Source organism: Sorex fumeus, unplaced genomic scaffold (assembly GCF_029834395.1).
Source record: "Sorex fumeus unplaced genomic scaffold, SorFum_2.1 ptg000018l, whole genome shotgun sequence".
Classification (NCBI taxonomy): domain Eukaryota; kingdom Metazoa; phylum Chordata; class Mammalia; order Eulipotyphla; family Soricidae; genus Sorex; species Sorex fumeus.
Genome location: NW_026606075.1, coordinates 28,731,166 through 28,753,900, shown reverse-complemented (window position 1 = coordinate 28,753,900; position 22,735 = coordinate 28,731,166). Strand labels below are relative to the sequence as shown.

The following is a 22,735-nucleotide window of genomic DNA, read 5'->3' as shown; positions in this document are numbered from 1 at the left end:
TAATCATATATCCTAATGGGTTAGAGATTTGTTGTCGTTGTTGTTGTTGTTGTTGTTGTTGTTGTTGTTTAATGAAGGAGTAATGCTATTTTATTCAGCCATTGATTAGGCTGAGTTTTTTGTTTTGATATCAGTACTCGACAGTCAGGTGCATAGCAGGCAAGTTTTTTATCTTTTTCTTAAATATTTCCAAAATTATATGTAGAGTGTAACTTCAGACAGTTAATACTGTTGGAGATTTTATTATTTACTCTTCAAAATTTTTATTTATTTTTGCTTTTTGGGTCACACCCAGCGATGCACAGGAGTTACTCCTGGCTTTTCACTTAGGAATTACTCCTGGCGGTGCTTGGGGGACCATATGGGATGCTGGGAATCAAACTCGGGTTGGCCGTGTGCAAGGCAAACATCCTACCCGCTGTGCTATTGCTCCAGCCCCGTTCATCAAAATATTTAAAGGAAGGATGTGTAATCTTAATATATAAACTTAGTACTGCTACTTCTTTAGTTTCCTTCTAGTCATTTTTATTTAATAGTTGATAACTTTCTCTATAGTAACTTAGTTAAAATGTTTTACTTTATATGCATTTTTTACTAATTATAAACATTTTCTATATCATTACAAAAATTAATTTTTTTTTTTTTTGCTTTTTGGGTCACACCCAGTGATGCACAGGGGTTACTCCTAGTTTTACACTCAGGAATTACTTCTGGCAGTGCTCAGGGGACCATATGGGATGCTGGGAATTGAACCCGGGTCTGCCGAGTGCAAGGCAAACGCCCTACCCCCTGTGCTATTGCTCCAGCCCCCCAAAATTAACTTTTTAAATGGCTGCTAGTAGCACAACTGTTGACAGTTGTTTGTACTCATAGATTTATTGTTTATGAGAAATAATTCTGGATAAAATCTTTGAGAATACTCTTCCTTTTGTTGTATTTAGGATTCTTAGGGATAAAGGATATAAATGTGTTTATGACTAGATGCAAATTATTATTGATTTCCAAAAGCTTGTATTAGTTAACACTAGTTATATCAAGAATTTGTTAGAGCTGGGGCTGGAGCGATAGTACAGCGTGTAGGGTGTTTGCCTTGCACACGGCTGACCTGGGTTCAATTCCCAGCATCCCATATGGTCCCCTGAGCACTGCCTAGAGTAATTCCTCAATGCATGGGCCAGGACTAACTGTGCATTGCTTGGTGTGACCCAAAAAGAAAAAAAGAAAAACAAAAAGGAAAAAAAAGAATTTGTTAGAGCTGGTCATATCTCCAGCAGCATTGGATATTAATATTACAAAATTATCTTGGCTAACTGGTTTAAAAACATTACTTCATTATTCATATTTATATTTATTGATTACTAGTAAGGGTCAGCATTTTCTTTGTTGTATTTTTAATATTCTCTGCTGGTCCTAAATTAATTTCTCCAGTAAGCAAGGTTATTAATCTAATGCTATTTTGTTGGATCATCTAATTTTTGTGTTTCTCTAATATTGCTGAAATAAAGCACGTGTTAATAGACTATTTGTAGTGGTGCTTCCTAGAAATGCGTATGGAAATGTTGTGGACCCTTTGAGATGTAGACTGAGTTTTGGTAAGTATTACTAGCACCATACTGAATATAAATAGCCTCTGTTCCTGTATCTCACACTGATACATAAAGTATTAGGGAAATAAGTGTTGTGGGGGCAAGGGATATGACTTGGCAGTAGAATACAAGTTTTGAATGTGAGGTCCTGGATTTGATCCCTGGTACTGAAAAATTAATGAATGTTGTGAAGTATTTTTTTTCTTGATGACACTGGATTCCATGATTTCCTGTGCCCCAAATCAAATGATACTTTATCAAATTATACTTTAGTAAAAGGAGAGAAATGGAGAGCAGGGACTAGACGTAGATGGGTAAAGAATTCTCTGTCCCTGAAGAAGTGGTGGGCTAGGGAGATGGCTCACCTCCAGGTTTGATTCCCTAGTTTGGTCTCCTACGTACCAACAGTAGTCCCTACTGCTGAGTTTGGCCCAAAATCAAACAAAAACAAGTATATAAAGGGGATGCATACCTGAACAGTCAGCTGCCTTTTATCTTTGGTTCTTTGTATTTCTACTAAGTTTATTTTTTACCTTCTGGGTATATTCATTTTACGTAATACCTCTTAGAGATTTCCATGTCAGTGCTCAAATTTACTCTAGTGTTCAACTAAGGAAATTCACTAACATGATACCATTCTTATTGTTCCTAAAGAACTCAATTGCTTCCTTTGAGATAATACATTTGTTACATATACTTGTGATTATGTATTTGAATATTTGTATCACAGTGTTGTTGATATTTGTATTCTGATTGTTGTTTTGATGATTTGGTATTGCTATTCTGCTTCTGTTCTCTTTTGGTTCCAAAGAATGGAAACTCAGATTTTCTTGAGAAAGATGATTTAAGTTATTTGTAGGAGTAGAAAGCCATCAGAAAGGCATCTCCCTGAAACATCCTTTGTGGTGAAATACGAACCCAGGCCCACTGGTTTCTTACATTTCTTTGTGATGTTCTTTCCTCTTCTCTACTTGCTTAGATTTTTTTCACTTTAATAATTTTATGTATGGAGTTAAATAATGGCCACCTTCTTAACATACCATGATCGTTTAACTTCTGTTTTGAGAATTAATAAAAGGTAAATGATTTTTGAGTATTTTCTGTACATATTTCTGAGAAGGAAGTGCCATTGATTTAGTTCAGTTGTCCCATCCTAGTTTAATCAATTGCATTTAGGAAATATGGTCACAAAGTATCTGCTACTAGGCCCATACTTGGATATGGACTATAGCCACTCATAGCCACTCAGTTCACTTTTAAAAAGGCCTTAGGTTTATTGATCAGTAATAGAAGATCAGTGTACTTTGCAAAACCAAATGGGGAAAGAACCTCTTTGTAGAACTAGGTGTCCTATGTTTTTAAAAATAGAAACTAAATTCTTCCTTGTAATATTAATTTCTGGGTTTTAATTTTCCTGTTTTTTTTAAAAAATAAAAAGGACAGTGTGGATATTGTCTAATGCTCTTTTCATCCTGAAAATAAGCTGGTATCGCCTGACAATACATTTCTTAGTATCCCGATCATTAATTGATGTGGCTGTAAATGTTTAATTATGTGTATTTTTATACATGCATGTGCTTGTGTGTATACATATACACATTTATAATCATGTGCCACAAATGACATTTTAGTCTGTGACAGACAACGTATAAGACAGTGGTTCTTATGTATAGACATATCATAGACTATACCATGTAGTTTTGTATGGCTCATTGGTTGGTGTTTGCAGTGATGAAAACACCTGAAACATTTTTCAGATTATCTACCTCTCATAAAGTAATGCATAGCTGTATCCCACATCTTGTTTATCTAGGCTTCTTGATTTGCATATGATTTCTATATCTTAACTCCTACAAATAATGCAGTGAGCATAGGGTTGCAGATATCTCTTTGGGACCATCTTCTTATTTCCTGATAATATATACCCAGAAGTGAACAGCTGGATCTTGTGTTACTTTTATTTTTAACTTGATCAGGAACTCCATGCGACTTTTTGTAGTTGGCTGCACCAGTGGTGTGGGAAGGTTCCATTCTCCATATCCCTACCAGTGCTTGAGCTGTGCCTCACTGTGGTATTTGTTCTTTTCCCTTAGGTGCTTATGGCTGCTCCTGGCTCTGGGCTTGTAGGTCACCCCCAGTGGAGCTTGGGGAACCTTGTGGGGCAGGATATCAAACAAGACCTGCATGCAAAGCATGTGCTCACCCTATTGAGCTCTCTCTCTGGCCTTCATTGTGGTCTTGGTTTGCATTTCCCTGGTTATTTGTGATGTGGAACATCTTTTCAAATGTTTTCCCTTTGTCTATCAAGATTTTTAAAAATGTTCTCTAACTGTGTTATTTCACATTATTTATATATGTTGAACTGTCTTTTGCAACATGAAGATTAATTTCACTTGATTTGCACAGCGGGTAGGGTGTTTGCCTTGCACGCGGCCAACATGGCCAACCCAAGTTCAATTCTTCCGCCCCTCTTGGAGAGCCCGGCAAGCTCCTGAAAAGTTTCTCACCCACACGGCAAAGCCTGGCAAGCTACCTGTGACGTACTCAATATGCCAAGTATGGTAACAAGTCTCACAATGTTACTGGGCCAGCGCGAGCAAATCAATGAACAAAGGGAGTGACACCATGTATGATTCCTTTAATGAATTGTTGGATTTGGTTTGCTAATACTTTGTTGAATATTTGTGATTAATGTATAACTGGTATATTAGCTAGAAAGTTTTGTTTCTTGTTGTGTACTTGTTTGGTTTGGGTATTAGGGTGTTTCAAGCCTCATAAAATAAGTTTAGAAGTGTCCCCTCCTTTTCAATATTTTTTGGGGAAGCATTTAAGGGTATTAATGTGAATTCTTCTTTAAGTGTTTGCTACAGTTCACCAGTGAAGCCATCTGATCTTGGACTTTTCCTGTTCTTGTCAGTTTTTTTACTGATTCAATCAGTTACATATTGCTTTGTTCAGGTTTTCTATTTTTAGTTATTCAGGCTTGTAAGGTTGTATGTTTTAGGAATATATTCCTTTTCCCCCCAATTTATTGGTGTATAATTATTCGTAATTGTTTTTTAGAACCCTTTATTTCTTTCATTCACTAACACTGTTGCTCCTATACTTGATTTTATTTTTCATAGCACAGCGGTAGGGCGTTCGCCTTACAAGCGGCCAACATGGCCGACCCGAGTTCGATTCCTCTGCCCCTCTCGGAGAGCCCGGCAAGCTACCGAGAGTATTCGATATGCCAGACACAGTAACAACAAAGTCTCCAATGGAGACGTTACTGGGCCCGCTCGAGCAAATCGACGATCAACGGGAGGGCCTTTTGGTGAATGTAGCTAAAGGATTTTCAATTTGGTTTATCTTTTCAAACAACTAGCTCTTAGTTTCATTGATCTTTTCTATTACCTTTTTAGTTTTTCCATTTATTTTTAGCTATTTTTATTTCTACTCTTCTTACTAATCTGGGATTTCATTTGTTATTCTCTGGTTCTTTGGGGTCTAAAGTTAGGCTATTGATTTAGTATCATTCCCCTCATGTAAATGTTATTGTTATAAAATTATAAAATTCTCTTTTAGAGTTACTTTTGTTGTAGTTATACATTTTGGGATTTTTTTTTGTGTTTTTAGGATCATGTGTTTGTGATTTTTGTTTCAAGATTTCAAAAAAAATTTTTTTAAACAAATCCACACGCAATATAATTCTCAGTGGTGAAAAACTGAAAGTGTTCCCACTGAGATCTGGTACAAAGCAAGATGTCCAGTGTCTCCACTTTAATTCTGTGTAGTGTTAGAGATCTTAACAACAGCAGTTAGGCCAGGGAAAAAAGTCAGAGAAATCCAGACAGGGAAAAAGAAATCAAAGTTTGCAGAGGACATGATAATATACCCCAGAGACCACTGGAAAAACTCTGGAAACAATAAACCTATACAGCAAAGTAGGCAGCTGCAAAATCAACACACAAAAATTTGTCACATTCCCATAAGAGTGACAAAATGAGCTAGAATTGAAAGAGATCAAAGAGTCTACTTCATTCAGAATAGTGTCCCAAAACATGAAGTATCTTGGAATCAACAAAAGATGGAAAAACCATGAAAATTGAGTCACTTATTAAAGAGAATGAAGACCGTTGGAGAGGGGAAAATATTCCATGTTCATGACTTAGAAGAATCAATGTTCTCAAAATGATCATCCTACCTAAATTATTATATAGATTCAGTGGAATCCCATCCAAAATCCAAATGTCATTCTTCAGGGACTTAGAATGGTCAGTTATAAAGCTTGTATGTAACCATAAAATATACTAAAAAGCCAAAACCATAGTGAGAAATGAGAAATTGATAGGTGTCTCATTACCTAAGTTGAAACTATACTATAAGATTATGGTCATCAAAATAGCATGTTATGGTACATATTTACTCTTACCAGTAATTTTATACATTTTATAGTTTTGTGATGTTAATTATTTTTAATTTAGCTTGAACATTTTTTTGTACTTACGAGCAGGTCAAGTAGTAATTAATTTCCTTAGCTTTTTGATAAAGAAAGTATCTTTTATATTTGAAGAAAAATAAATACTCTTGGCTTTATGAAACTCTTTTATTAATGTTTCTGTAGAATTAAGCATTTGGGGCATGTGTCCAGTCATCTGCAAAGGTCTTCCTGAAAGGACACTGAAAAGATCGCATTCATTTAAAAATTTTTTAGTATGAATTTTCACTTTCTTTCTAACCCCCTGCTGATCTTAACCCTTAGGTAAAGAGTTGTAATGCCATACTATAAATTTGTTGTTGTTGTTTTAATAAATATTTGGGCTGAGTAACGCCTTGTTTTGGATTTTAGTATTTAGGTCACACCCAGCAAAATCACTCCTCCCAGTGCTCCCGGGACCATATTGGATGCCAGGGATTGAATTTGGATCAGCTGCCTTGTTTTGGATTTTAGTATTTAGGTCACACCCAGCAAAATCACTCCTCCCAGTGCTCACGGGACCATATTGGATGCCAGGGATTGAATTTGGATCAGCCGTTTCCAAGGCATATGCCCTACCCACTGTACTATCTCTCTAGCCCCTAAATACAGTATTCTTGATTGACAGTTTTCCCCCCTTTCAATATGTTGAATATATTATTCTATTCTTTTCTGGCTTGCAAAGTTTCCTTGAGAAATATTGGTGGTATTACAGGAGGTCCCATGAATATGGTGCGTTACTTTTATCTTACTAGTTGGAAATTTCTTTTCTTTCATTTATGACACTTTAATTTTGTTATCTTGGTATATGATGACTTAGAATCAACCTAGTTTTGATCCTTTAGGCTTCATGAATCTAGATGTTCATTTCATACCTGAACTTTGGAAAGCTAACAGCCATCTAATTCTTAACACTTATAGTCACTGTTTTTGTAAACTTATTTTATCACTGAAACTATTTCCTCAACTCACAGGGTAATTTTGAAAATTGCTCGAGGTAAAGGTAAAGGTAAAGGCCCTCCCGTTGATCGTCGATTTGCTCGAGCGGGCCAAGTAACGTCTCCATTGGAGACTTTGTTGTTACTGTGTCTGGCATATCGAATACTCTCGGTAGCTTGCCATGCTCTCCGAGAGGGGCGGAGGAATCGAACTCGGGTCGGCCATGTTGGCCGCGTGTAAGGCGAACGCCCTACCGCTGTGCTATTGCTCCAGCCCTTAGATGCTATGAAATACGATTATGCTTTGAAAATTATTGAGCATTGTATTTACCTGAAACTGCTTGCAGTGATCAGCCAGTATTCCTTAATGGAATTTATAATCATGTCAGAATTTATAATTAATGTCAGAAAAGTTAAATCTTTTAAATCTTTTATAATAGTCATGAAGGTAGCAGTGAGACCATCTGTCATAAAGCTCATTAATGAATCTACAATGCTCAGAGAATCATATACTTAATTTATATATTTTTATTTGAATATGTGGTCTTTTTTTTTTTTTCTTTTTTGGTCACACCCGGCGATGCACAAGGGTTACTCCTGGCCCTGCACTCAGGAATTACCCCTTGCAGTGTTCAGGGAACCATATGGGATGCTGGGAATTGAACCCGGATCAGCCACGTGAAGGCAAACGCCCTACCTGCTGTGCTATCGCCCCAGCCCCTGAATGTGTGGTTTTATTTAAAAAGATTTACTTGCAGTTTATGAGCGACTTAATATTGCACTTTTAAGAAATATGGCTATCCTTGGAAAAATAATTTAAAGCCTATTTACCAAAGACCATGATTATTTGTTTTATTTAGCATATTTAATTATTCTTTATTAATACAGCTTTTGTTGTTCCATCATATTTTGACATTGTTTTCATTCCTGAGAACTAAAGTGCAGCTCCTTTACCTCACCTCTCACTGATAAATTACAAAGTAGAGAAACAAATAGCAGCATACTCCTAAATTTAAAAAAAAAAAAGTAGAGAAACACATGTAACTGCAACTAAAACATACTGTTGGTGCAAGTACTGCAAGATTTTTGTTTTGTTTTGTTTTTTTAATTTTTTATTAGTGAAACACCATGAGGTACAGTTGTAGATTTACAAATTTTTGTGCTTGGATTTCGGTCATACCATGATCAAATACCCATCCCTCCACCAGTGCCCATTTTCCACCACCAGGATAATATCCCTCCCCCCCATCCCCCCCAACCCCCCATCCCCCCCTGCCACTGTGGCAGGGCATTCCCTTTTGTTCTCTCTCTCCTTTTGGGTGTTGTGATCAGCAAAAGAGGCATTGAGTGGCAAACATGTTCAGTCCAGTCTACTTTCAACCTGCATCTCCCCTCCTGGGAGGATGCTCCAAACACCCTTTATTTGGTGCTCCCTTCTCTATCTGAACTGCCCTTTCCCCTAGAATACCCGGCTGGCCTCTAAGCTATGGAGTGATCCTCCTGGTGTTGATCTCAGCTATTCTTGGGTATTAATCTCATATTTTGTTACTTTATATCCCCCAGATGAATGCAATCTTTCTATGTCTATCCCTCTCTTTCTGACTCATTTCGCTTAGCATGATACTTTCCATATTGTACCACTTGTATGTAAATTTCATGACTTCATCTTTTCTAACAGCTACATAGTACTCCATTGTGTAGATGTACCAAAGTTTCTTTAACCAGTCATCTGTTCTTGGGCACTCAGGTTTCTTCCAGTTTCTGGCTACTGTAAAGAGTGCTGCAATGAACAAACAAGTGCAGATGTCACTTCGGCTACACATTTTTGCCTCTCTGGGATATATTCCCAGGAGTACTGCAAGATTTATAATGTGACTTTAAACAGTATAATTAGTAAAATGAATTCATATCAGTAATCTAATTTTATTTCCTTTTTTTTTTTTGTCATTCCTATTACAGCTAGAATACTGCTGTTCATTTAAGGAGAAAGCCAATAAAACTGGCCAGAAGCAGTTTCATTGAGATAATATGATTTAGTTTAAACTGACTATATCAAAAGCACCTGGGAATTATTATTGTCCAAATGTGGGGGGGGGGGAATGGGAGAGAAGGTGGGAGCGTAAGTTCCTGGTGAGTATAATGTGCAATCAGGATTGAGTTCCATTGGTTTTAAAGTGCTTGATATATGTGGAGAGTGAGATCAGTTGTGATAGTTAAGTCTTGTAGAAATGAACAGAAAATTGATGGTGTGAGGTTGTTTTTGTTTTTATACCGGGGGTCCAATCCAGGACTTCATACTTGTAAGACATGCTCTTTATCACTGAACCACAGTCCTAATCTGAGAATTAGTGTTTTAATGCTGAAATGATCTGACAAAATTTTAATATTTAAATATTTTAACAAACATTTCACAAATCACAAATCATCCTGTTAATCGTCGATTGCCTCGAGCAGGCCCCAGTAACGTCTCCTTCATTCTAGCCCTGAGATTATATTCAAGGCTCTTTAGGAGAATGAGACCCTTCATTGTTACTGGTATTTGGCATATTGGGTACGCCACGGGGAGTTTGCCAGACTCTACTGTGTGGGCAGGCTACATTCGGTAGCCTGCCAGTTTGTCAAAGTAGGAATGAGATGTCATAATAAGATGTCGCGTGGTCGCGAATGCAGCCGCGCGGTTCCGGGAGCTGGTTTTTAAAACAAACATTTAGTTTTTATAACAAACATTTAGTTAAATTAAATCAAATATTTAAATAAGAATTGCTCCTATAGGCTCTCATTTTGATTTTTAAAAAATGCACTCTGAGAAGCAAAGTGCAGCTATCACTAATGAAAGTGGACCGTGAGAAAGCTATTGAGTTCTTGGATGTGTGCAATAGAAAGGAAAAGAGCAGTAAGCCCAAGAGTCTTCATATATTGAGCTTATTATTATTATTATTATGTTTTGGGGTCACACCTGGCTGTGCTCTGGGCTTACCCTGGTTCTGTTCCCTGGGATTGCTCCTGGTGGGGCTCAAAGGACCTTATGTGGCACATGGGGTCAACTGTGTGCAAGGCAAGCACCTTACCCACTCACTGTACTTTCTCTCCAGTCTCATTTATTTTTGGAAGGGCCACATCTGTCAATACTCAGGCCACACCTGGCCCTGTCCTTAGTGGCTTCATACGCAGCTCTGGGAATCAAACCAGGATCACAGCCACAGCTTCATGCTCAGCGAGAGTCTTAATCTTTGTCCTGTCTCTTAGGCCCCTTCTACTCATGTGTTGTTAAGGTTTAGTCATGTTGATGAAAATAAATGAGAATAATGAAGAAGCACAGGACAATGCATGGGCTCTGGAATTAGAATGATCTCTACTTGAGTCCTGTCTTTGTTCATTATTATATGATTTTTTAAATTAATATCTACTTATGGGGCTGGAGCCATAGCACAGCGGTAGGGCATTTGCCTTGTGCGCAGCCAGGCCGGCTGAGCCGGGTTCAATTCCTCCGCCCCTCTCGGAGAGCCTGGCAAGCTACCTATGACGTATTCAATATGCCAAACACAGTAATAACAAGTCTCAAAATGGAGACATTGCTGGGCCCGCTCAAGCAAATCGATGAACAACGAGAGGACAGTGACAGTGATCTACTTATGGAATTAAATGGGATGATGCATTTGAAACACTGAGCATGATAACTGGCATATGCAAGCACTCCTTCATTAGTGACAGTAGTTGTTACTATGGAGCATTATAATGACTGAAACCCATTCATGAACAAGTTAGTAACTGTGTATCTCAATTATTGCACAGTTCAGGCTTTGGAATCCACAGATTTAGTTTTGAATGCCCAGTATGGAAGGGCAAGCTGATTTTAACCTCACTTAAAATATTGAAGCCTATGTCTAATGGGCTGGAGCGATAGCGCAGCAGTAGGGCGTTTGCCTTGCATGCAGCCAGCCCAGCCAAGCCGGGTTCGATTCCTCCGCCCCTCTCGGAGAGCCCGACAAGCTACCGAGAGTATCTCACCCGCACAGCAAAGCCGGGCAAGCTCCCCGTGACGTATTCTAGATGCCAAACACAGTAACAAGAAGTCTCAAAATGGAGATGTTACTGGGCCCGCTCGAGCGGTGATGGGACGGTGATGTCTAACTCAATGTTTGTTAAGTGAGCAGAACTGTAGGTAGTTGCAAACTTTATTGTATTGAGTTTTGAGATTGTCTTAACATCACCTGGCTATGTTCCCACTAGACTTTTCTCTTTTATTAATGTTTATCAGTAAAACTAAGCATTTGGGTCATGTGTCCAGTCATCTTCAAAGGTCTTCCTGAAAGACATGCTAGAGGTCGCGTTCATTTAAAATTTTCTTAGTTTGAATTTGTGTTTTAAAATACAAAATTTGTAGGTTAAAACCCCCTGCTGATCTTAACCCTTAGGTAAAGAGTTGTAATACCAGACTATAAATTTGTTGTTGTTGTTGTTGTTAAGACCACACCCACTGGTGCTCAGGACTTACTCCTGGTTATGCACTCAGGGATCAGTCTTGGTGGGGATCAAACCTGGGTTGGGCCAGTGCACGGCAACCACCTTATCTGCTCGGCTATCTCTCTGGCCTGATATTACTATTGTTTTTCCAATTTTTTTCCTTGCCAGGCCAAAGAGATAATACTTGAGTTAAGTACCTTACATCCCTCTGCCCCTAATTCAAATCCCCAGCACCAGGATATGGCTCTCTAAGCACTACCAGAAATAGCTCCTGAGCACCCCTGGGTGGCCCAAAGCCCCAATGTCTCCCAAATAAGTAGCACTATATAGCACTGTAGCACTTTCCTCCCATAGTTCATCAGTTTGCTCAAGCGGGCACCAGTAGCATCTCCATTGTGGGACTTATTACTATTTTTGGCATATTGAACACGCCACAGGGAGCTTGCCAGGAGGTCAGGATACTCTCGGTAGCTTGCCAGACTCTGAGAGGGACAGAGGAATCGAACCCAGGTCAGGTGCATGCATGGCAAACGGCCTACCCACTGTTCATTGCTCCCCAAATAAGTGAAATAAAATAATATAAAAATAGTTTTTGTTTTGATCTTTTTTTTTTTGGTTTTGGTGCCACACCCAGGGCTGCTCAGGGGTTACTCCTGGCACTGAACTAAGAGATCATTCCTTACAGAGCTCAGGAGACCATATGTGGTGCCAGGAATCAAACCAGGGTCCTCACATGCAAGCAAGTGCCCTACCGCCTAAAAAACTGTTTCTTTTCCTTGCCACAGACCTCAGTCTATATGGTCAGGATCACTTCAGGGTTGCCTCAGCCACTGACCATTGTCTGGGCCCTTTCTCAGTAGGGATCCCAAATGGCAGGAACTGTCAGAATTGTATCAACACTTGTGGGTTTAAATGCACCATCTTGTGCCACTTTAAACCATTGGAGCCATCTTCTGGGCCCTCTAAATTATAATTTAATTTCATAATTCTTTTAATTCTTGAACTAGATCACTTACTCTAATTGGTCACTCAAGGAGGGTGTAAAGTCTTCTTTTGTGTCTAGTGCCATGTAAATCAGGGAGTTCATATGCCGTGGCACCTGGGATCTGGGAGAGCTGGTTGAGATCATTTCCTCAAGTGTCTTAGTCTCAACACTTGCCTTTGCTTTTGCTTTTTTTTCTTTGTTTTGTTTGACCCATATGTTCTAGTTATTTTATAGACTCTACCAAAGGACTCTCTGGTTCACTGACAGATATAATTTAACAAGTCTATTGACATTTTGATTCTTCGACATTAAAATGCCTCATTTTTAAAAAGGCAATGATCAGCTGTATTTAGAATTTCCCTTCTTTTCCTTTAGAATTGAACTTTAGTTCGGTTTCTCATAAAATTTTTATTAAATAGCTCTGAAAAATAGCATGCTCTTTTTAGATTTTTTTTTTGTCTTTGTTCATCATAGCAAACAAGCTTTCTGAAGAGACATTCTCAGAATATCTTAATTAACATTGGGAATTTAAAGATTTGATTCACTTTTAGCAAAATGATTTGGCAGATTACCTAAGCCATGTTTTGGTGTATTAGATTTAGAATGTTTTGAACCCATTTACTCGATGCTATTGAAGTATTTCGTTTTTATTATTTTTCAGACAATAGATATTTATTTAGATCTCTTATATCACGATCACGATCATCCTGTTGTTTGTTGATTGCCTCGAGCTGGCCCCAGTAATGTCTCCTTTGTCCTAGCCCTGAGATTTTTAAAAGTGCCATATTCAAGGCTCTTTCAGGGTTAGGAGAATGAGACCCATCATTGTTACTGGTATTTGACATATTGAGTACGACACAGGAAGTTTGCCATGTGGGCAGGATACTTTCCGTAGTCAATGAAAGTAAGCTACATGTGAACAGGGAAGTTTTTATCTGGTTTTTCCTTGTGATATACCCAGTACCTAGCTCAAGACAAGATACATAGTAGGTGCTCAATATTGTTTTCCAAATATTACAATCACCATATTGTTCCAGGGGTGGAACAATAGCACAGCGGTAGGGCATTTGCCTTGCATGCAGCCAACATGGCCGACCCGAGTTCGATTCCTCTGCCCCTCTCTGAGAGCCCGGCAAGCTACCGAGAGTATCTCGCCCGCACGGCAGAGCCTGGCAAGCTACCCGTGATGTATTCGATATGCCAAACACAGTAATAACAAGTCTCCTGATGGAGACGTTACTGGGACCACTAGAGCAAATTGATGAACAACGGGAGGACCGTGATTTTCAGGGTTAAGAGAATGAGGCCCACCATTGTTACTGGTGTTTGGCATATTGGGTACACCACGGGGAGTTTGCCAGACTCTGCTGTGTGGGCAGGTTACATTCGGTACCTGCCAGGTTGTCCAAAGCAAGAATGAGATAATAAGATGTCGCGTGGCCACTGGGTTTTATAGTCACTGGGTCTTGGCCGTTGATGGGATTACACAGCCGGGGGGGGGGGGGGGGGGGAGGGGGCGAGGCAGTTGGTGGGTCTAACGCCTAAAAGTGGGAGATCTGGGTGGAGGAGGCCCCAGTCCCAATCCGAGCAGGCTTGGAGATCTACGCCCCAGGTCCCGCACACCTGGGTTCCTCTGCCGGTACCTTCATGCGTGCGGAGAGTGGTCTCAGCATGGTTGTGGCTGGTTCTGGAGGTCTTCGGCTCTTATAATTTTTACAATAATAAAATAATTTTGCTTTTTTTGCTTTACTATCAATTTACCAAGAACATTCTTTAGTATGCAACTGACCTTACCACTGATGAATTTTTGATGTTTCTGTCAGAAAAGTTAGATGTACACAGGGTTTAGGAACTAAGCTCAGGAATCAAATAGTAAGGTTGAATTCATTAATTCTGTCATTTATTCTCTGAGTACCTTAACATCTCTGTGCCTCAATTTATCTGTCTGTAGTTAATATAGTGAGTCCTAAGGAATAAATTAGCATATAAATGCTTATGACAATTCCTGTGACCCCAATTAATTTGCTGTCACAATGATGGAAGGCACAATGGATGTATTTAAAGGTCTTCAATAGGGCTGGAACGATAGCACAGCGGTAGGGCGTTTGCCTTGCATGCAGCCGACATGGCCGACCCGAGTTCGATTCCTCTGCCCCTCTCGGAGAGCCCGGCAAGCTACTGGGAGTATCTCGCCCGCACGGCAGAGCCTGGCAAGCTCTCCGTGATGTATTCGATATGCCAGACACAGTAACAACAAAGTCTCCAATGGAGACGTTACTGGGCCTGCTTGAGCAAATCGACGAACAACGGGAGGGCCTTTACCTTTACCTTTACCAATAGGTTTAGACTGTACAGTGCTTGCCTTGCATGTGTGCCTCCCAGGTTCGATTCCCCAGCACCACATATGGTACCTGAGCCCTGCCAGTATTGGAACTTGAGCACAGAGCCAGAAATAAGCCCTGAGCACTGCCAGGTGTGGCCCCAAAACAAAACAAAATGTCTTCAAAAATTACAATAATGAATAAGTAAATCTATAATACTTAAATACCAGAATGTTTGGTGGTGGGTAGGCTCACTCTGAAACAATACTCTTGTTTTTTCCTAACTGGAAAGCAATTTTAAAATACAGATTTTGGTCATTTAGAAATTCCTCTTACTCCATGCTGTTCCAGTGATCTACCACGTTGCAGTCTGATGGTTTTTTAAAGCAGTTTTTATTTGGAAAAATTGTTTTTTATTGTGAAAATCAACATGATGCTGAAGTGCAGAAGATGACTCTCTTCCTTTGTAGGTGGTAGAACCCTTTCCCACAGTTTTATTTTACCTTTTCTCCCTCTTTTACAACCTATTTCCTTTCAGAGAAAATTCAAATTTGCCGTGGTCTGTGAGGGCTTCCAGCCACTTCTCCCTCTCACTTTGACTTTTTTGGAATTGCCATTAGACCTCAGGCAAAAGGTCACCCCTTCAAGAAGAATAAATGGGTGGGGGTTGGGGTGCTAAATGTTCATTCACCATTAAAAGTAGTTGTAGCTCTGAATAACTTTAAATGTCCTGTAAATGGGAAACTGCATACATATTTCAGAGTCTAGAGTCTTAACTTCCTTTCACATATGTAAATGGAATTTTTACAGAGTTTTAATTGTTGAATTTTATTTATTGAGAAGGTTGTATCATGTTTTCTCCGGAACTCTACCAAGAGCTGTTCATCATTTTGGAAACTCATTCATCGATGACAACACCTATCACATTTATTTTACCACATAGGTAGAAACATCTTATGCTTGATTTGTTTGAAATACTTCTTTACTATATTCTCTTTTTTCCTCTCTTCCTGTTACATATCCTTCATAGAAAGCACATCTTTCTCTTTCATTAAATGACAATCTAATGGAGACGGATTTTACTTACCTTTGACTTTTCAGTTCTCACTGAGCACTTGGTAGTTGCTCAACTTAATATTTATTTAGCTTAGTGGCAGTGACAGTATTCATTGGGCCGTTATTTATTGAATCAGACTCCGTTAGGCAAAAAGGGTAATAAGACACTGTCTCTTAACTGAAAGATATATGATCTTTTGCTAAGACAGACCTGAGAATGATTATAATGCAATATGACAATTTCTAGAATGAGAAGACACAAATATAGATCCATAATAATAAATTTTAACAAACATTTAAAGATGTGGGAAATCCTGGAATAATACCAGAAAAGAAATAGTATCCAACATCAATCGTAATTCCAAGCAGACTGTTGAACATAGCTCTGAAGAGTGGAAAGGGGGTTGCCACATGGTCTAAAGAGGACATTCCAGATAGGACTCAGGAATGATAGGCACTAATGCTTTGCTTGGAACAAAATGTCAGAGATTGAGTTGTAAGAGATAAAGCTGTTCTTGGAGGTGATGGCCCAGATCTTGAAGAGCCTTTTACCTAAAACATGTTCAATTTTTATCTTGCAGGCAATGATATAAAACCAGTGATGCATTAAAACAATTTCAAATGTATCAGTGCATATACTCCAATTACTGAATTGGGATATTTTCTTGTGGGTGGAGAGGAAAGATGCTCAGGGCTTACTTACTCTAGGCTCTATGCTCAGGGCTCACTCCTGGTGTGTGCTCAGAGATCATATGTGGTGCTAGGGATCAAACCTGGGTTGTCTGCATGTGAGGCAAGCACTTTACCCACCGTACTATCACTTCAGCCTGATGTAGTTTCATTTTATACTTGGAAAACTGAGGCTCAGAGACAGAATTAATTTGCCCAGGTTTCTACATCTACATAGTGGAAGAACTAGGACTTTAAACCTAGATGGTTTGACTTGACACCTACAATCCCTTCAGAAGGAAAGAGTAGATATTTTTACTTTTTTCAATCACTCTGACTTCTTTACCTCACTCAACTAGAAAATTCACAATAGTTAGTAAATTCCATTCTGATCTCTAATGGATCTCTGGTGCCTAGGGGTCACCAGTACTACACCTGGCAGTGGTGGGCTGGGAATTGAACTCTCTCTGACCTCCATCGTGGAACTCTTACCTTAGTTTTCTAAAGGCCCCAAATTATCTTGTAATACACTTCTTGAAGACTACTTTTTATTCTGGTGTCAATCGTGGTAGATGGTTCAGATGAGTATTTTGGTTTATTGGAATGCTTTGGGCTGGGGTGGGGCAGGGGAGAAGAGAAGATTTCGGTGCTCATGATTGAATGGCATGATCCAGTCTTCTCTTAAACACACTCTCTCTCTCTCTCACTCACTCCCTCACTCCCTCTCTCCCTCTCTCCTCCCCCTCATCCCCTCCTCAGCTCTCTTTCCTTCCTTCTTTGTCTCTCCCTTTCCTTCTCTGTCTCTCTCTCTCTCCTGACATTGCTTGAGGAATCTATAGTACACTGGGGATGAAAGATCAAATCTGGGTTTTCCACCTGCAGAACAAGGGCTTTAACCCATGAACTGTCTCTCTGGCCTCTATTTCTCTTTTTTGAGAAACATAGACGTTTCCACTATGCAAAAAAAAGACTAGTCATTATTTTTACAATAATGTTAATTAACATTTAATGTTAATAATAATGTATTTCAAGGCATTATTTGTATGAACCCTGTGATCTCTGACTATCCTTGGGCAAGCTACCCGTGATGTATTCGATACGCCAAACACAGTAACAACAAAGTCTCCAATGGAGACATTACTGGGCCCGCTCGAGCAAATTGATGAACAACGGGAGGACAGTGACAGTGCAGTATTGAAATATAGCAAGTTATGGTATGGTAGGTGAAATGAATTGAGAATAAAAGGTGGAAATTTTGATTTATAACAAAGTCATGGGGATGTAAAGTACAGTACAGTGACTGGTTAATATTGTATTATAGATTTGAAAGTTGCTAAGGGTGGATCCTAAAACTCCTCATCACGAGAAAAAAAAATTCTGTATTTGTCAGTAGATGTGGTAATTTCAGAGTATATACAAATATCAAAAATGATGGGCACTGGAAACCCAATTATACTCAATAAATTTATTTTAAAATACAAGTTCTAGAAATAGAGATGGTGATGGTTTAATAAGCATTTACTTAATACCACTACATGGTATACTTAAAATAGTTAAATGCTAAATTTTATGTCATGTTTATTTACCATAGAAAGAAAAATTTCATACCAGAAGTTGCCTGCAGCCTGAAATTTCCTAACAGCCAGTTAGTTACCAATCAAGTATTTTTTTAGACTTCTCCCCCAATACCAGAGATTAAGCTCAGGGCCTCATCCAAGGCAGGAGCTCTTGCCACTTGAGCCACACCCCTAACTTTGGTCCTTGGTTCCCCCTCCTTGGTTCCAGATAACTAGGTGAAATGTGTGAGAAGAGTGATATTTGTCTTCATTCTCCCTATACTGTTACCACAGACTGGTCAAATCAGATGTTCTTTTTGTTCAAATGTAGGGTGAGGGGTTAAGCCCCCAGTCGCATCCCACCAAGGTGTTTGCTCTTTGACTACTGCAAACCCCAGTTGTTCTTAATACTCAGCTTTTTAAAAAGCAAAACAGTTTTATATATGAAAATGCAGGAATAAAGCATAGTAATAATATGGCATGTTCATACTCAGGACAGATATGATATAGATCAGAACTTGACTACCATTGACCAGTGGCTGGCTTGCTTATTTAAAAGAGCGATTGATGAGTTTAAGTTGTTCAGATATCTGCCTGTTAGGTGGAGGTGCATGATACCAGCTCCAACACATAACTAAGGCTCAGACCTTTACCTTCCCCATCCTCCAGAATCTAGAGAAATTAAATTTTCACCCAGTAGATTCACAAAACTTGAAAGAATGTGCTGGCAATGATAGGGGAAACTGTGAACTGCATAACTTTTTGGAAAGAATCCTGATAACAATTGCTAGAAATGTTTAAATACACATAGTTTTTGCCTGATAATCTCACTATAGGTTACAGAAAAGGGTACTGGAATGTGTGTGTGCTGACAGGAAAATTAGATGCAATCTGGAAGCCAGCCAGAAAATGGCTGAATAAATTATATTCATTTGAAAGATAATGCACTTCTATTTAAAAGTGAGTTATATTTCTCTATTGGCCTGGAGTAATGGCAGTTTATGTGTTTAGAAGTTACAGGGCCAGAGAGATAATATAGGGGTTAAGGCACTTGCCTTGCATTCTGAGAGACCTTAGTTTAAATTCCCAGCAAATTGTTCCATGAGCATCTCTAAGGGTCACTTCTGAGCACAGCGCTAGGATTAGCCCCTAAACGGGGCAAGGTGTGGGCCAGTACTCAATGCGATGCTCCCCACCCCCACCCTAGTTATAGAATTACAGTATATAGTGTGATATAAAATCCCAACAGTGCAAAACTGTATGTATATATGAGACTAAAAGGAGAAAAGAATTCACATCAAACAAAATAAATGGCTTTGCTCAGGAAACAACTTGAAGGGAGGATTACTTTCCTGTATGACAATATTATAAGATAGTTTTTATAATTTTTGAAAAGTTTTTGAGATAAAAAGAGGGCTGGAGAGAGACAGTACAGTGGTTAGGGCACTTGTTTTGCATGTAGCTGACGAGGTCCAGTGAATTCCCAGCACTGCAAATGGCCCGCAAGTGGCCCCTGAGCCTCACCAGCAGTGATCCCTGAGCACCGACAGGTGTGACACAAAAACCAGATTTTTTAAAATTTTGGGATAAAAAGAAAGCTTTTCTATTTTAGGAGGGTTCTAGAATGATATAAATTATAATAGTAATTACTTGGTGGTGGGGAGTGTTATTAGTACTCAGAATGGGTAAGGGCAAATCTTGTTTCCTGGTAATGATGAATATCTTGATGTGGGTATGGGTGACACAGGTTATTCACTTTGTAAAAATCTACCTATGTATATACTTATAATTTGCACAGGTTTGTGTGTATATTGCAACCACAAGTTTATTATAAAGTTTTGGCCCAGCAATAATAAAATACTGTTTTTAATAACACTTTAAACATTTAATGAAGGGAAGGAACAAGATAATTCTTTTGTATAAAATATGTACACCAAAACATTTGCTATATTTAATTAACATGTCTAGGTGATTGTTGTTCTCAGGATTTTTTGATTTTGAGTTTTGGGGTTTTAATTAACAGTGGTTCATTGAATAGGTTTTTTAGGAAGTCCCTATAAAGTGGTAATAAGCGTGACCAGATTATGAGATACTGAGCAGAACAGAGATCTAGAAAATGAGAGGGAAAAAACTAAGAAGAACAAGAAAAATGGCATAGAGTAGAGGTTCAATGACATAAACTTTTTTAGCCCTCCCTAAAGAAAGGATTGATTTCAGCTGTCAACCATCATGTAGTTAAGAGTCCCTCTCCTTTGGCAAACTCTAATTTTCTTTACAATTTATGCCAGATACTTAAGTTTTGTTTTGAAGCATTTAATGGTTCTAATGTAACCATGTCATTGATGTAATATTTTAATCGACTGTATCAGATGCAACTGGTAGTTTAAGAAATCTGTATTCTCCCCCTCTTCACAAATTAACTTCGTAATTCGCTCAGATTTTTTACACCATAGTTTCTGTGCCTCCCCAAGTTCCAGTGAGAATCAAATGAGAAAATGTACGTGAAACTATTAGAATTAAACACTTTTTGTAGATTACATTAATGTTCTAGTTTTTCCTTCAGCTCAGAAGCCTTGGTTATAAAATTTAGCTATTCAGATGGGATTTATTTCACCTAAGACTTAAAGAGTTAAACAATTTTATGAAACAGAGCATTTATTTCCAGTCATCTGCGAATATAGTATTTGGCGTCCCCCCTTGAAGGTTTTGATCGCAATGTCTGTAGTATTTTAGGCCAGATATTATCATTATTATTATTATCTGTGCTTTATACATAAAGCTGAAACGTGAAACATTTTTTCCTAAGTACTGTTAAATTATCACAGGAATTACCAGTTTCCCTTCTCTTTTAATCGTTATCGCTCACCATGTTAAAACGTCCAAAACCAGGACTCTTCAGGTGTTCTGTAGAGTTTCGATAAAGACTGACTTGATTAGCCCTTAAATCACTAATAATCTGAACGGAACTTGGATTGGCTTGGCGAAATGTGCGTGGCACTAGGACCCAGGGGGCTCCCGCGAGCGGATCTAGGGGCCAGATTGCAAATTCGCGGTGACTCAGTCTGGTCGGCTCCTTGCGCTCGGCGGCCGCGGCGGCAGCAGCAAACGTTGGCGGCCGCGCTGCTCGGCTCAGTTCCCCCGGGTTTCGCCGTCCGAGGCTCCCCTCAGGGGCACCTGAAGCAGGTCTGAGGCGTCGGGGGAGCGCTGGGGTCGTCGCGGCGGCCCGCCGGGGGCTGCTCGGCGTGGGAAGCCCTCGGGCCTGTGCACGGGGAGTAACATTCGCTTCGTCTCTTCCTGTGTCTGGCTTTATTTGCAGCAAACCAAGATGGAGTATGAGTGGAAACCTGACGAGCAAGGGCTTCAGCAAATCCTGCAGCTGCTGAAGGAGTCCCAGTCCCCAGACACCACCATCCAGAGAACCGTGCAACAAGTATCCTTTCGAGGCCTCGCCGCCGCCGCCCGCGCCGCCCGCCCCGCGCCGAGCCGCTCTCGGCGCCCGGGAGGCTCGGCCGCCCCTCCCCCGCCGCTCGCTCCCCGGATCCCTCCGCCCGCCCGCCCGCCCGCCCGCGCCGCTGCCCCTGCCTGGCGCCTCGCGCACGCGGTCCTCATGCCCGGACCCGAGCGCCGCCGCCGGCTTCCGGCCGGCAGAAGGCGGTCGCGACATGTGCGCCGGCCGGGCCGCCACGTCCCCGCCCGCCGCTGGCCAGCCGCGGAACGGGGAGCGGCTCCCGCTGCACACAATGCGCCGTGCGCGGCGGAGCCGGGCGGCGGGGCGGCGGGGCGGCGGGGCGGCGGGGCGGCGAGCTGCGGGGCCCGGCTCCGGGCAGAGACGGGGAGGAGCCGGCGCGAGGTCGGAGCTGCCGCGGGGCTCGGCGGGGACTGGGAGCGAGGGGGAGTGGGTCTCTGGCCGGGCCCTCTCCCGGCTCCTAAGAGAGAGGGGCTCGGACACGAGACCGCGCGGTGGTGGGTCGGTCGGCTCGGGGGTGGCCGGCGTAGCGGTCTCGGGGCTGCGGCTGAGACACGAGCCCCTCGAAGCAGCCACCGCCTTGCCCGGGTACCATGATGGAGGGAAGTCGAGGCCTCCTGTCAGTCTTAAGCGACCCTGTAGTCACATCTGGAGGACCCTCCCCAACCACCACCACCGCCACACACCCCTCCATCCGCAAAAGAAAACCCTTTGAGACCTCGAGTCTACTATTTTTACAGAAATGCCGCTTGGTTCTTGCTGTTGGTAAACTACAATATTACTTTGGAACTTCATTAAGCGCCTTTGGTATTTGCGCTTGAATTTAAGGCACCATAAAGGTCGCCGTCGTGGGATTACTGGAACAGGCCTGGCAAATTTTGATTATGTTGCTGCCCCTTAGGAACGTATACTTTTGATTTAAACATCGAGGGGATTTGGCTTGCTTAGAATTCTAAGTCGTTTCTTTTGAATTCTTGGACTGGGGAAAGAAGACTTGAGTGGGAGAGGTGGAAGGTCTTGTACCTGAAAACTGCTGAAGGTCTTAACAGTTGTCGTGGCTCTAGTGAGGAAGGCAAGATTTGTGAATTCATATATTATATGACAGTACTAGCCAAACCTAAGACTGCACTTAATCGGTGGCACCAAGGGTTATATATTTTTAAGTTTGAATTTTATTCCCACCCACCCACCCAATTACTGTACTTGGGCAAACAGGCAAATTTGCGATTTATTCT

General features: G+C 40.5%; 1 protein-coding gene across 3 annotated transcripts in view; it reads left to right on the top strand.

Moving 5' to 3' along the window:
- Positions 1 to 22,735, top strand: part of TNPO1 (transportin 1) — an 89,082-nt gene that overhangs the window by 13,926 nt on the left and 52,421 nt on the right. Inside the window, exons 1-2 of one of the 3 annotated variants that reach the window (XR_008792191.1) lie at positions 21,008 to 21,217; positions 21,351 to 21,464. Coding sequence is in view for 2 of the 3 variants with exons in the window: in XM_056112485.1 (XP_055968460.1) it covers positions 21,020 to 21,217; positions 21,351 to 21,464 (312 nt within the window). In the remaining variant the exon portion in view is untranslated. Of the gene's footprint in view, positions 1 to 21,007; positions 21,218 to 21,350; positions 21,465 to 22,735 lie in introns of those variants that run through there. The other 2 variants (XM_056112485.1, XM_056112486.1) reach the window with 2 other exon arrangements.